This window comes from Lottia gigantea (assembly GCF_000327385.1).
Source record: "Lottia gigantea unplaced genomic scaffold LOTGIsca_124, whole genome shotgun sequence".
Taxonomy (NCBI): domain Eukaryota; kingdom Metazoa; phylum Mollusca; class Gastropoda; family Lottiidae; genus Lottia; species Lottia gigantea.
Genome location: NW_008707309.1, coordinates 469,188 through 484,211, shown reverse-complemented (window position 1 = coordinate 484,211; position 15,024 = coordinate 469,188). Strand labels below are relative to the sequence as shown.

General features: G+C 33.9%; 1 protein-coding gene across 1 annotated transcript in view; it reads right to left on the bottom strand.

Annotated features, from left to right (window-relative positions):
- Positions 1 to 10,156: 10,156 nt before the first annotated feature.
- LOTGIDRAFT_138310 (hypothetical protein) overlaps positions 10,157 to 15,024 on the bottom strand; it is a gene marked incomplete at both ends in the record, with an annotated part of 13,641 nt that continues 8,773 nt past the window's right edge. Inside the window, 2 exons of the mRNA XM_009048559.1 lie at positions 10,157 to 10,384; positions 10,866 to 11,081. Coding sequence (XP_009046807.1) covers positions 10,157 to 10,384; positions 10,866 to 11,081 — 444 coding nt within the window. The remainder of the gene's footprint in view (positions 10,385 to 10,865; positions 11,082 to 15,024) is intronic.

Below are 15,024 nucleotides of genomic sequence, written 5' to 3'. Positions count from 1 at the left end.
ACATTTGGATTTTTTCATTTTCGATTTTGACCTTTGTTGACGTTTGTTGGCCTATATCTTTTGACCTATATTATGTAGGAGCTTTACATTTCGAACATAACGTAACATTCTGAATATCAATTAACCTATGCAAAAAAAATTGAAGTGGGCGTGGCACATTCGGGTTAAATTACTCATTATTGACATTTTTGGCCAGGGGCATAACTCGCAAAGTATACATTTGTTCAAAATGGAACTTTGCATACAATTACCTCATATATTGAGCCACTTTGTCTTAGAATTTCAATTGTTTTTGCTTCATAGTTCAAAAAAAGGAACAGGTTTTGGAATTTAAAAATTTTCAATTTTTGACCTTGACCTTTGTTGACCTTGACCTTTCTAACATCAAACGTCATTGGCATTGGCTATCTATTTATACTTTTATATTTGCCGTCCTATGTCTACTTCCGGTTTTATAGTCGTTAGCAATTTGAAATTTTGATGGCGTATATCTCTTGATCTTGACCTTTTTAGACCTTCTCCTTTACAAGATCAAAGGTCATTGACCTTGGCTATCTGCTGATACTTTCATTTGTGAGGTCTGACGTCCACTTCCGGTATTACAATCTTCTAAAAAATGAAAATTTCTCAACTTTAGACCGTTCTTGCGCTTGATCTAATTATCGTGGAAGGTTGATTTTTTCGGGGTCTTTTGCAATTTGCTACATTTGCAAAGTCCCACTCTGTGCCACGAGTGGCTCTAGTTATAAATTTGTTTCGGACAATTAGGTATTATAAAATGTGGTTTTTTTCAGGATATAGAATCCCTACCCACGTTCCTCGTCACGTGTACACTCTTCTCAGATAATTTATTCTTGAAGGTGCCACAGTTCAGTTAGATTTCAATTTCATTTTGTTAATGATTAACAAAATTATAACGAAACGAAAATGTATTCTGATTTTAATAAGGGCGTTAATCACCAGTACATCACTTGGTAGGCCGTTATAAACAACAAAATAAGAACACAACCAAATTGTAAACTCAAACGTAAATGTATTTGTTCTTAATGTTATTATTATTTTCATTTCCTTGGAACCGACATTTATATATATTTTCTATTTATTATACACTAGACACGTTCCGGATACAGAATATGGAATCCTGTGTTTTTATTTTTCAAAATATTCTATTTCACGGTTTTATTTTCCATCCAAATATCCTGTACTTTTCCAATTACACTACCGTATGTAAATGCCTTAAAGCACGTAGATTATATAAATACGTGTAGGCTACCGGAAAATCCGTATGTTTATTACAAACACGTTTTTATTTTATGTGCCATATGTCAGCTGTGAGAGCTCGATATATTGTACTATTTTTAATTAAACTAATATCTATATGACGATAACAATATTAATACAGAAAATAAGATTATAATTTCGTTCCTTTTTCTGATATTCTCCATTATAATCTGACAAGATTTCTATCGCAGTTCCGTTCTTTTGCCATTATTTTTAACCAATCATTGCGTGCCATGTAGGACCTAATTTGATGTTTCTAAGCTGTAATGATAAGTTGGGTGTATTCCTTTAAGGTGACGGGTAATAGATCTATATCAATTACGAATACCGCTTTAATTTGTCATGTCTGACCTCACCCTTTTGACTTAAAACTTTGTCAATTATTTACGCCTAGCTCCTACTCAGTTGTTGGGCGAGAATATTCTGCGGGTTTTCCGATCCGGTCGAACGACGGTTGTAATGCATTCATAACATTGTAAAATCAACATGTTTTTATGTGATCAGATGATTTGCCAGTATTCCCATATCTGAGCTGAAGTTCCACTGGAGATCAATGGTAAACCGTTCTACAATATATCAACTCATTCTCCATTCAACGCTTTCGTTTTCAACCCCACACGTCCAAACTCGTTATATGTCTACCGTGTTTCTCTTTATCAGGTAAACCTCGTATTTAACTGAAAACAATAAATGTTAATGATGTCACGTGATTTTGTAGCCAACCAATCATCACGCTTATACATAGCTAAATGTACGTTTTTTTGTGTTATTGACAAATGAAAAAGTCGTTTTGATTAATCAAAATTGATTGCCTTACACGAATCTATTTGTATAAAGTGAACCACGGTTATACTGTTTATTGGTCAGGGGGCGATGATTTGCTTCCAACTCTGGAAAAATTAAGAAGATTCATACTTTTAATGAAAGAAAAAGTGTATTTTAAAGATGGGTTCCCCTATTTTTATTTATGAAAATGAAAATGCTAATGCTTATATGAATAGAAAGAAGAGGTGTTCTAATGACTTGGAAAAATACCAGTTTGTCTCACATGTCCATAATTAATTCATAATTAGCTAAATTAGAAGAGAATTACCAGCAGAATTCCAATGAGTGACCGATCAAGAAAGGTCAAAAAGTTTTTTTTTTGGTTCATCCAGACTGTACATACATGGAAACCCCAATTAATCAATTTGACACTAAAAAATATCTTTAAGCCCACTCAATAAATACTAATTTCTCTATTTCATTAATTAATTTAATCAGTAAACATGAACCTCATTTGATACGAGACTGGGGAAACCAGATATACAACTATAACTTTCGCCCACTAATACTGATTAGTCAGTACTGTATTACATCATTACAAATATTCATTAGAATTAATTCAAGTATTCAAGTAATACATACACCATACACAAACGAATTCGTTAGGAAATTTTTCTTATACCTTGACTGCAATAGACACCTTTCTTGTATCACAGAATGCAGCTATTTGATTAAATTGTACGTTAGCGAATACAGCCAATCATAGTTCTCGACAGAAAGTTTGTAAATATCAGCCATAATGTTTATAGTCTCTCTATCGGGGGTTGTGATTGGCTGTATTCCCTGCCATACAATCCAATCAAAAAGTTGCACTCTATTATACCAAGAAAGATAAGAGAAGTCGAAGTTAGTAATATCTTGACATTGTAAAGATGTAGTTTGTAATATCTTGACATTGTGAAGATGTAGTTTGTAATATCTTGACATTGTGAAGATGAAGTTTGTAATAGCTTGACATTGTGAAGATGAAGTTTGTAATATCTTGACATGGTGAAGATGAAGTTTGTAATAGCTTGACATTGTGAAGATGTAGTTTGTAATATCTTGACATTGTTAAGATGTAGTTTGTAATATCTTGACATTGTGAAGATGAAGTTTGTAATATCTTGACATTGTGAAGATGTAGTTTGTAATAGCTTGACATTGTGAAGATGAAATTTGTAATAGCTTGACATTGTGAAGATGTAGTTTGTAATAGCTTGACATGGTGAAGATGAAGTTTGTAATAGCTTGACATTGTGAAGATGTAGTTTGTAATAGCTTGACATTGTGAAGATGAAGTTTGTAATAGCTTGACATTGTGAAGATGTAGTTTGTAATAGCTTGACATTGTGAAACTCAGATAAACATGTTTCAGGTTCCGTTTTAATATATTTTAGCATTCCACGTCAATTGAGTATGAATGTTAAAGGTACAGATGCGCCATTTTGTTGAAATGATTTGAGCCTTGAATATATGTTAATAGTCTTCAGAAGTACTAGAAATTTAAGAAAATCGGATGATTCTTTTAAAAATGTCTCAACTAGGAATTTCTTTTACTATTTATATAGATTTCTTTTCTATATATGGCAGTGTCTCATCAAAAGACGACTCGACTTTTTAATTTCGAAGGTGAGATGTAAATAATATTACCTAGGCATAGCGAAAAAAAATCCCGTTTCTGAGACTAAGGGTACGAATAATCCACTAAAGATGTATGGCCAGGGATCTGATGGTAGAAAGGATCTCAGATATGATCCCTTAGTTGTTATCTTTGTAAAACTCGATGTATCTTTCTCTCCTCTCGTTTTTCGCTGTTTATTGAAGTTCAATCCCAGTCGTGTCCGAGTAAGTCATTTAACTCCATTTTGCGACGTCAGACCCAAAAACGTATTCAAAGGCGTTGGAGTCTTAAATCTTAAGGACGCCGGGGATATTTTCTAGATAATCTCCCTTCTCTCTAATCACAGGGTCTTATTTCGTCTAATAAAACATTGGTTAGAACAGTCCGACCCGTTTTCTCCCGCGACACAGTAACACTGTGCATTGGTATGTTTGTTATCACAACAAAATTTTGGCTAACATATTGTTTCATACCTGTCAGACTTTCATTTGTTTAAAATGACCTGGATTTCTAACAATTTGAAACAAAACAACAAAGTGACATTAATCTATGCAATCGTCTATAATTATAAAGCTAGAGAAATGATTGCCACATCGCTGTCAATATCAACCTGATTTCAACGTAAATCTAGATATTTCGTTTCGTGTTTTTGATTAAAATGAATCTACTTCAGATGTATGATCTGATGAAATTTTTATGCAAAACATGTTCTAGGCCATTTTAATATTCATCCAATTAAATGCTCTGTTCACTAAAACCTTTAATGATGACATGTTGGGAATGGTGAGAAACTCATTGATAAAAGCAGATCAAGCAACATAGTTTTTTTTAGGAAGAAATCATTGTTACGAGCCTAAGATTCAGAAGTCCTACAATTTCGTATCTTTTTCTGTCTGACATTTTTAGTCTACATTGTAATCGAAAAAAATCTACCAAAGTTTCGTCCCAAGGTTAGTATATTTAACCAATCAAATTGTGCCAGGTAGAACCCGTTTCTTGATAAAAAAAAAATGCGAAACGCAAACGATATCTTATTTGTGTTTCGTCACCATTCCTTGTTGAATTAAGGAACGGGATTTACATGCGACATATTTGCATTGGTTAAAAATACTATCTTGAGGACAGACTTTTGGTAGAAAAACTATTTAGATGACTAAAATACCAGAAAACAAATAAAATACGATATTTAAATCTAATTTTAACTCGATGAAGTCATACAGAGCCAGGTCATGGGGATTGACTAAGAGAGGCATGGCGGTGTTATATTCACTTTGAATCATCATTTGGTGAGTTGCCAGTCATACCAACTGGCAATTACACGTCAGACAACAAAAAGTATTTCTACAGGAAAAAAGACTCATTATTACGAAACAAAAGGTCGGATAGTCATTATCCTACATGTATCACAAGGCAGCCATTATAAAATAAACAGTGACAAATTGTACAGAGCCAGTCTTTGTTCTCGAGCACAACTGATATTTCCTCGTCTGACTAATTATATACATTTTAAAATTGTCAATAATGAAGCCAGATAAATTATAGGATGAAGGGAAATATTTATTTCTTTCGTTTCATTTTTAAAAATTTGTGATTCCATATTATTGACGTTGCCAAATTGAAAAAGTTTCGTTTCGTAGTATGAAATCTGCGATCATTAAAATGAACAATATTACTTTTAGGGCACATTTTGTTCAGAGGTTGGGGCGGTTGGGATATAAAACCCACCCTGATTTATACATCCCCTTTCACAATATCTGAATGTAAATTGTTATATTTGTAGAACAACTAACCCACGCCCTGTGTGGTCCACTTAATTTCACGTTCGATTAATGGCAACCTAACAATTTTTTACAGTTTACGTATGGTAATCTTTGAATAAAATATAATTGCCAAAATATTGGGTAACATATTTGATCCAGTATACGAACGATTAGGAAAATTGCCATCCATTGCCAGTAACATTTATGCAATCGTCTATAATAATACAGCTAGAGAAATAATTGCCAAATCAATGTTAATAACGACCTGATTTCAACATAAATCTAGATCTTTCGTTTCGTGTTTTTGATTAAAATGAATCTACTTCAGATGTATGATCTGCCGAAATTTTTATGCAACACATGTTCTAGGCCATTATGCACAGAATTGTCAAAGGGGGAATAGAATACCAGTCATTTAAAAACTTAATGATAAGAAATTTGAAACTCGAGGGGTCAAAGCCGGACAAGCCAAAATTCTGTGAAACCGCTGGTTCTAGTTGGTTGTTGTGCATTGACATGTGGTCACGTAACGTAGGATAGCGCACCTGCCCCCCTCAAACTTAACCTTATAGATCCGCCTCAATTAGCCCAATCAGGATCGTGAATGAAGGATGTAACACTTCATGTCATTTGTAATCTAGCCTTCGTGTGAACATAAAGAATCTCACAAAATTTTGGAAGTAAGATCAGTACAAAAGCAATCCTACAGGTGTCAGGAAAATAGGTTGTCTGAACCCCTCAACTACGACCACAACATCCCTTCACTCATGCTTTCCTATAGATTATCAATTATTGATAATCAGTCTTAGATTCGGAATTTCCAGTTTTCAGAAACATTAATCTTCTCCACATGCTAAGAAGTATCACGAACTATTCTAATTTAGATAAGATACATACTACTGCCAGCACGATTCGACCCTAACTCAACCTACTTGGATGGGAAATCCACAGACGTTGTGAATGTGAATGTACTGCAGTTTTCATAAAATAATCAATACAAATATTCTCGTCAACCAACCAGATGTGTTCAATACTTTCAAGATAAGAGAAACGAACTAGAATTAACAATAGGTGAATATTGTGTAAAGTAGATCCATGTAAACTGTATTTAGCCATCTGTATTCAAGTCATTCGGACAATAAACCGAGGCCCCGTGTGCAACTGGCTGTGCACATAAAAGATCCCTCGGCAGCTGGACATGTAAAAAGAGTACACTAATGTCACTGTTCTAGCAAACTTTCCCTCATTGTATCCTACATGGCATTGCCCGTCTTCATTAGCTCACAGAAAAACCTATATCCTATCGTATAGCTGTCTGGATGAACTTATATCCTATCGTATAGCAGTCTGGATGAACCTATATCCTATCGTATAGCTGTCTGGATGAACCTATATCCTATCGTATAGCAGTCTGGATGAACTTATATCCTATCGTATAGCTGTCTGGATGAACCTATATCCTATCGTATAGCATTCTGGATGAACGTATATCCTATCGTATAGCAGTCTGGATGAACCTATATCAAACAATTTAGCAACCTCGCTAACGCTATAACCTTTCCTATATAACCTACCCTATAGCAACCTAGATGGTGAATATATCTTACCTGAGAGCAAGATAGATAATCCAATTGCCTACCTTTACGCAAACAATTGGAAAAATATCATTAAGAGTTATCTCCCTTGACACAACTTCCTTCTATTACGCCCCTTGAAATTCTACAGGAATCTATATGACGACACAATTGAAATATAACATCTATTAAACATATAGTACATATTATATTATGTAGATTTTAATTTAAATTGACACAAACAATAAGCCTACTATTTCTAAATTTAAATCTTTTGTCAGACTGATGCATTATAAAGATAACTTGTTTTAGAAGCTGACATACATTTCTGTGTTGTTTCGAACTATATTTGTCGTTTTTTGTGTACTTGTCTGTCTGTATATTTATGTAAGCAATGTAAAACACAGTATATTTGTATCATCTATTTCATGTTCTTTATGTTCCATTTAGCGATTTTCAAATTATCCATGACATAAGCGATTTGTTTTGCAATTACGCAAGTGGCTTATAGTCTTCGCGCTAACGATCGGACACTGACGTTCAATTTCATCTTTCATCGAGGGATTTGAAAGTCTAAACATTGCTATAGTCGAATATAGAATCGTGTGCACATTCGGTTACATTTGACTAGTAGATATACGAAGAGTCCAATTTATTTCGGGGTACAATGAATAGTAATACAGACTATACAGAGCAGTCTAGCCACGGAAAACAGACATTGTGTCAAGTGAGAATTATTCACTGAATAAGGCAGCCCCCACTTGCGACTTACTATTTTCCACTATTGCGTTTTGACTTAGATTTGCAACAATACCACAATTCATCCCTCACCTCCTACCACTTTAATACTGCTATGAGTAGGCTTTTAATGGCTTTCAAATTATGCAAAAAATACACCGTAGACAACAATAATATCTTAAAGAATATTCTAATTTAATACTTTAATGGGTTGGCCCCAATTGAATGTTTGAATCGCGTATAACAGTGATGACGTCACTACTCCTGTCTTAAAATCAGAAATATTAGTCACTCCTAATATGGTGTCAGTCTAAAAGTATTCGATCCCTTATATCATATGTTCAAACCGACATTGTAAATTTAAACTAATTGTTTTTTTGGATGCCCGTTATCTTATGATAATTTATGTAGTTATTCGCATCACATAATTTCAATCTTGAATTAGTATTACCATATGAATATGTATTGCATTATATATTCTGTACAATGTATATTGGGTGGTACAGAACAATTGTTACCCTCGGCATAGACGAATATTTTTCCATATTTTTTTTATATTAAGGATATAATTATGATATTATATGCAAACAATATATCATGTTATATCATATCATGCTGTTTCAAAGTTTCAAAGTTTTTGATTGATAATATGTATTCATAACTAACTATTATTACTGACTTATATATTACTAATATAATACAGGTAATATCATGCACTTGTCACCTGACTAATTATAATGTAATTTAATCAACGTAATCAAAGCATGATGAGATCGAACTATCAGGTGATTTTTGCTCACCACCTCGGATATAATTTTTGAAATGACCGAAAGCCGTTGTCTTGTTCGTAAGAAACTTAAGTAACTTAGCGAGCAAGCGTCTAACTCACTGAGCCACCGTGGCTCCCATCAATATATTGGAGACACGCCTCTCATTGTACCATACCCCCCCCCCCCCCCCCCCCCCCCCTTTCTATACGAGTAACAACCTCTTATACTTTCCATATAGATAAAACAACATAAAACAATGATTATAAACAATGGCTGTCGTTATAAACAAAATCATTGAAGCGTAGAATATTTGAACTTGAGATTTGACGATCATATCATCATAAAGTGTTACCATGTTTAAAATATTAAAAATCAAAATGTCTGCTGTAAATGTAATACGTTGTATGCTACAGCTAAACTATATTATAATACGTTGATAATATAGTACAATGTCTCACTTTCGTTCACTACACTTAACTTAACTACAAATATCTCTATATAACTATCACTGTACAGCCAGTCAAATATGGCGACGTCAATACCGACTTAATAAGACACGATACAAGACAAGTCATTTTAAGCACGATATACTTATAAGAAACATTATAACTTGGGAATTTCCAAGAAAATTTGATGTCTTACCTCACAGTAAATTTTCTCCGTATGTGCGTAAACATACTAAAAGTCGTCGATGAGAAAAACATACTATTTATAATAGAATGTGGGGAAAAACCTAGTTATTTTTAGATACATAATATAGGACTCACTCCACTAAAACATTTTATGCAAATGATAGTCCAGGCTATTTTTAGAAATCTTCTTTCTCTCTCCCTTTTGGGGTTTTTGCCTGCCTATTTTTGGGTAAAATTTGGTCTAGATTTGGAATTTGATGTCTGAAATTGCATTATCTTTCAGATTTGGTGAGATGATGAGAGACTTAAAGGCGGAAGGCTAATTCTAAAAATAGTCGTTTTGTGAAGTGCCAAACTCTAGCGGATGAGTATAACCGGTAGTAGTCTACTTTCAATTTTAGTAGCTCAAAATTTTCATGGTCATCATATAATGAATTTTTTAGGAGACATTGAGAATTGGTCAGGCTTTCATTCGACATATTGGAAAGCTTTCAACGAGATTTCTGGAAAAAGTTATAGAAGGTTGAATTTCGTGTTTTAACATGGGAAGAGATGGCAAATGAATTAGTGGAGTGAGTCCATATGACTGGCACTTTAATTAAACACACTAGAAAATTTCAAAAACTATTTTATTTACCTATAAGAACATTGTCTACTTTCGATTTCGATCCTGAAAAAGTAACATCACAATAATAAACATTGTTAGATCAGGCAAAACAAATAAGACGATCGGCAACTCTCGGTAGTTGGAGACAAGATTTCGACCGGGTTGTATAATGCCGATCAAATTTCTTTGGGTCAAAATACTCTACATTTATCATAGATCATTATATACACAAGTCTATTTCAAAGAACATATTTGGAACCATGTTTATTGTGAATCACCTACGGTTAGCCGAGTGATTCTATACTAACTCGAAGGGAAAATCGGCCTCTCGTGAGTTTAAATACTACTCAAACTGTTAATTTGGAGTTATCTCCACTTACCGGTACCAGATAGGTTTATTTTTAAATTGTTACCATGGGCACCAACTTCAAAATTTTCTGCATGTATCATGTGGTTATTGTGATGGACCAATAGCTTGTAAGATCCTTTAAATGCCCGGATATTAACAACTCCGCCATGTTTGATGTCATGTGACTCGTTTGTCCTCCAGGTTTTCTTCAAAAGTTCTACAACCTTTCTGCCTGCTGCGTTCGGCTGGAAACATAATTGTACAGAACGTTTTTCATTACTTTAACGTAGTGAGGGCATCATGGGGACTGTGCGATCTGAATCTTGCCACTGGGTAACTAATGGCAATCACGACTTTTAAGCCCTTGTATAGACTATAGATTCTCCTAGTTGGAAATCCAGATACAGTTAGATTCTGTCAGTGGTAAGCTCGACCCAACCTGAAGCTTTCACAGCTCATATTTTTATATTTATTTAATTATCAATTATCAATTATTAATTATCAGTCTAATTAAAATTAGACCTAACTTCCGTTTGTATTTCATTAGTTTCGTTTTGAATGTTTTATTAGCTATTAGCTTTGTACGTAACCACTACAGTAAGGTCTAACACTAACATAAATATTCAAGAAGTATCATTATATTCCTGATGACGGTGTGAGAACCCTATTGAAACGTTGAAAATAATAAATATTCTAGAGTTAATGATATCGTCTTATTTATCTTACCTTTACACTATCCCCATTACAGATGGCAGCTCTTGGGTTCCAATGCCGACCGTCCCAATAACCCCACAGCATGATACCGTGTACAGCTGGGTGGCTGAAATATAACCTCATCACATCCTCGTATTTCTGAGCTTTCTTCTGTTCATCAGCTTCATCAATATCCAACTCAGTGATCCAGATGGGTAACCCTACTTTAGCAACTTCGTCCAGTCGTGCCTGAAATTAAGCAACATAAGAGGAAAAATGGAGTTTCAATGTTTCATAACATAGTGTTTATATTGGTCTATGCAATCAATAGTGTTTGACTAATGAAATGAAATGGAATTTATATCCTACTGTTCTGTATCTTATTGAACTAATGAAATGGAATAGAGTTTTATATCCTACTGTTCTATATCTTATTGGACTAATGAAATGGAATAGAGTTTTATATCCTACTGTTCTGTATCTTATTGGACTATTGAAATGAAATATAGTTTTATATCCTACTGTTCTGTATCTTATTGGACTAATGAAATGAAATATAGTTTTATATCCTACTGTTCTGTATCTTATTGGACTATTGAAATGAAATATAGTTTTATATCCTACTGTTCTGTATCTTATTGGACTAATGAAATGAAATATAGTTTTATATCCTACTGTTCTGTATCTTATTGGACTATTGAAATGAAATATAGTTTTATATCCTACTGTTCTGTATCTTATTGGACCAATGAAATGAAATGGAGTTTTATATCCTACTGTTCTGTATCTTATTGGACTAATGAAATGAAATAGAGTTTTATATCCTACTGTTCTGTATCTTATTGGACTATTGAAATGAAATATAGTTTTATATCCTACTGTTCTGTATCTTATTGGACTTATGAAATGAAATAGAGTTTTATATCCAACTGTTCTGTATCTTATTGGACTATTGAAATGAAATGGAGTTTCATATCCTACTGTTCTTATTGGGTGATGAATTGAAATAGAGTTTTATATCCTACTGTTCTGTATCTTATTGGACTAATGAAATGAAATAGTGTTTTATATCCTACTGTTCTGTATCTTATTGGACTATTGAAATGAAATGGAGCATTATATCCTACTGTTCTGTACTTTATTGGACTATTGAAATGAAATGGAGTTTTATATCCTACTGTTCTGTATCTTATTGGACTATTGAAATGAAATGGAGTTTTACATCCTACTTTTCTGTATCTTATTGGACTAATGAAATGAAATAGAGTTTTATATCCTACTGTTCTGTATCTTATTGGACTAATGAAATGAAATAGAGTTTTATATCCTACTGTTCTGTATCTTATTGATAAATGAAATGAAATAGTGTTTTATATCCTACTGTTATGTATCTTATTGATAAATGAAATGAAATAGTGTTTTATATCCTAGTGTTCTGTATCTGGAATGTAAAACTACCATTTCACCTCATTAAGAAAATAAGAAAATAAGAAAATAAAATAGAAAGATATTATTCTCTTACATCATAGTATTTCTTCAAATCTGTTATTTTATCATGTTATTTACCGTGGCTCACATACGACATATTTCACTTTTTAGTTTGAAATAAAAACTTTAATTTCTACTAAGGTGCTAATTCAACGAATTTTTAATCAAAAACTTTTTAAATCCATATGACCCGTCTCTATCTTGTACAGAACGTCGAAAAAATGTCTTTAATTTAAATATCTTGAATTATCACCTTGGTGAAAATCAAAGTTTGTATTTCAATATAAAAAGTGAAGTATGTCGTTGATTGTCTTCCTTTTTTCATTTCTTTTTTGTTTGTTTTAGTACATACGTTGCTAATTTAAGCATAGATACTGGCAAATATTTGTAAGAAATGACATAACCTCGTTACGTCAAGTCTATTTATAGTAACTAGTAGAAATTTTTCCAGTCCAAGGGAGGTTATGTTGTATTCTGAATACCTCTATTCAAATATATATCAATAAATCAATACAACCTGGGCCGTGAATTAGTTTAAGATCTGAAGGAGCCCCCGAATCTGAGAATTACATGATCTGAAGGTGTGAAGAGGTTAGATTAAAACTACAGCTGTCCTCTTACGTAATTTACGCTCGGCCAATATTTCATAAAAGAAGGAAACCTCGACCAAATGGAATATATCCTGTTTTTCAAATACCTATTTAGATAAAACCCCGATTTTCAAAAAAATACATTAATCTGATACGCTGATCAAATCTACATTTCAAAAATACATTATTTTGATTGGCTGATAAAACTTTAAATGAAAACTTCATTCTGAATGGCTGATTTAAATTTGATTAAATACATTTAATGTGATTGGCTGATTTAAATTTGACTAAATAGTTTTCTAATTGGCTGATAAAAATATGATTTAAAATGTGATTGGCTGATTTTAAATCAATTGTAAGATTTGGCCAATCAAATGAGTACAACACTAAAATCTTTTACTTTCTTGACTAAAATGTGTAGACGTCATCACTCTCATCGTCTCCAATGACGACTGGTCTTTTTGAGACTCTGCGATATATAGAAAAGACATCTATAGAAAAAGAAAGAAATATCCATAGTTTGAGATGTTTTGAACGAATTATGTGATTTTTGTACATTTCTAGTACTATTGAAGACTATTTACATATATTCAAGACCCAAATTAACCCCAGAAAAAAGACGAACCGTGGTCTTTAAAGCGTGACTAGACGAGGTATACGTTGTCCGGTCTGGTGTACGGTGCGGATAGATAATCAGGCAGACGAACCGTAAACCGAATCGGAGACAGTACCTCGTCCATTCGCACACTATGCTGGGTTGAGAACATTGTCTTTTGCGACAGTGAAATAATTCAGTCGGTAGCGTGTTTGATTGTCGTCTGCTTAGCGATTAGGTGCTCTTTATTCGAATCATCTTCAAGTAAGAAAGATAGCTTGCCAGGCAAGGTTATATACGCTCACTGGCAGCTTTGATTTTGAATAAAAATATTTGACAGTACATTAACAATCACCAGTTTGATATATTCAACCTTCAGTCATACACTTCTTTTGAACTTTATGAGGCGATACTGAATAATATTAACAAGTTTCATCAAAATCCATCTAAACTTGAACTCCTTTTTTAAGAACAAGGGCAATAACTCAAACTAAATAGTTTTCGATTTTTTTTATATTCGATAGGGTTGATCCTTGGGTGATTACATGCACTAACACCAAGTTTCGTCAAAATCTGTCAATAATTGTGTCTTCTAGAGTGTTTACGTGCTGCAAATTGGACGCGTTTTCAAGAACAATGGCAATAATTTATACTAAATATTTTTCGATTTTTCGGAATTTCAATAAGGTTCATCCTTGGGTGATTCCGAACACTCACGCCAAGTTTCTTCAAAATTCATCAAGAATTGGGTAGTAGGGCATTACGCACCCAGATAATTCCCGCCCGGACACTTCCCGCCCAGCCAATTGCCATCAGGACATTTCGCACCAGGACTATTCACATCAGGACAACTTCCACCCGAGACATTTCGCACCCGGGCACTTTGCACCCAGGACAAATTCCACCTAGGTCAATTTCCCACCGCGACATTTCGCACCCGGGCACTTTGCACCCAGGACAAATTCCACCTTAGGAAAACTTCCACCCGAGACATTTCACATCCGGATACTTCACACCAGGACGATTCACATCCAGGAAAACTGCCATCCGGAAATTTCGCACCCGGGTAGTTCGCACCCAATTTTTGCTCCCATTATAAAAATTAAAAACAGAGAGCACGCATGACAATTTCCACCCATAAGAACCGCATTCCTGTCTCTCACACAAACAACAATGCTACAAGGGCCCATTCCAATAAAATTCGTAAGTACAAAATCATGCGTAGTTGCCATGGTAAGCTATGGTATCTATGGAAGTTCCGCATAATTTTGTACCTACGAATTTTACTGGAACGGGCCTCAGGGTATTAGTTTTGCTAAGTGACAACGCTCCAATATCTCTTACACTAACTGTGTGCAATGGGGTTTTAACGAAAAGTATTAAAATGGGCCATAATCTGCCTCAAAGTATGACTGGCTGCCGTTTGGGACCTTTTGGCGAGAATTTATCTACTTTTCAAATTTGCAAAATCTGCTTTGACTATGCTGAGACTTTAAAAATAAACCTGAAATCAATCTCA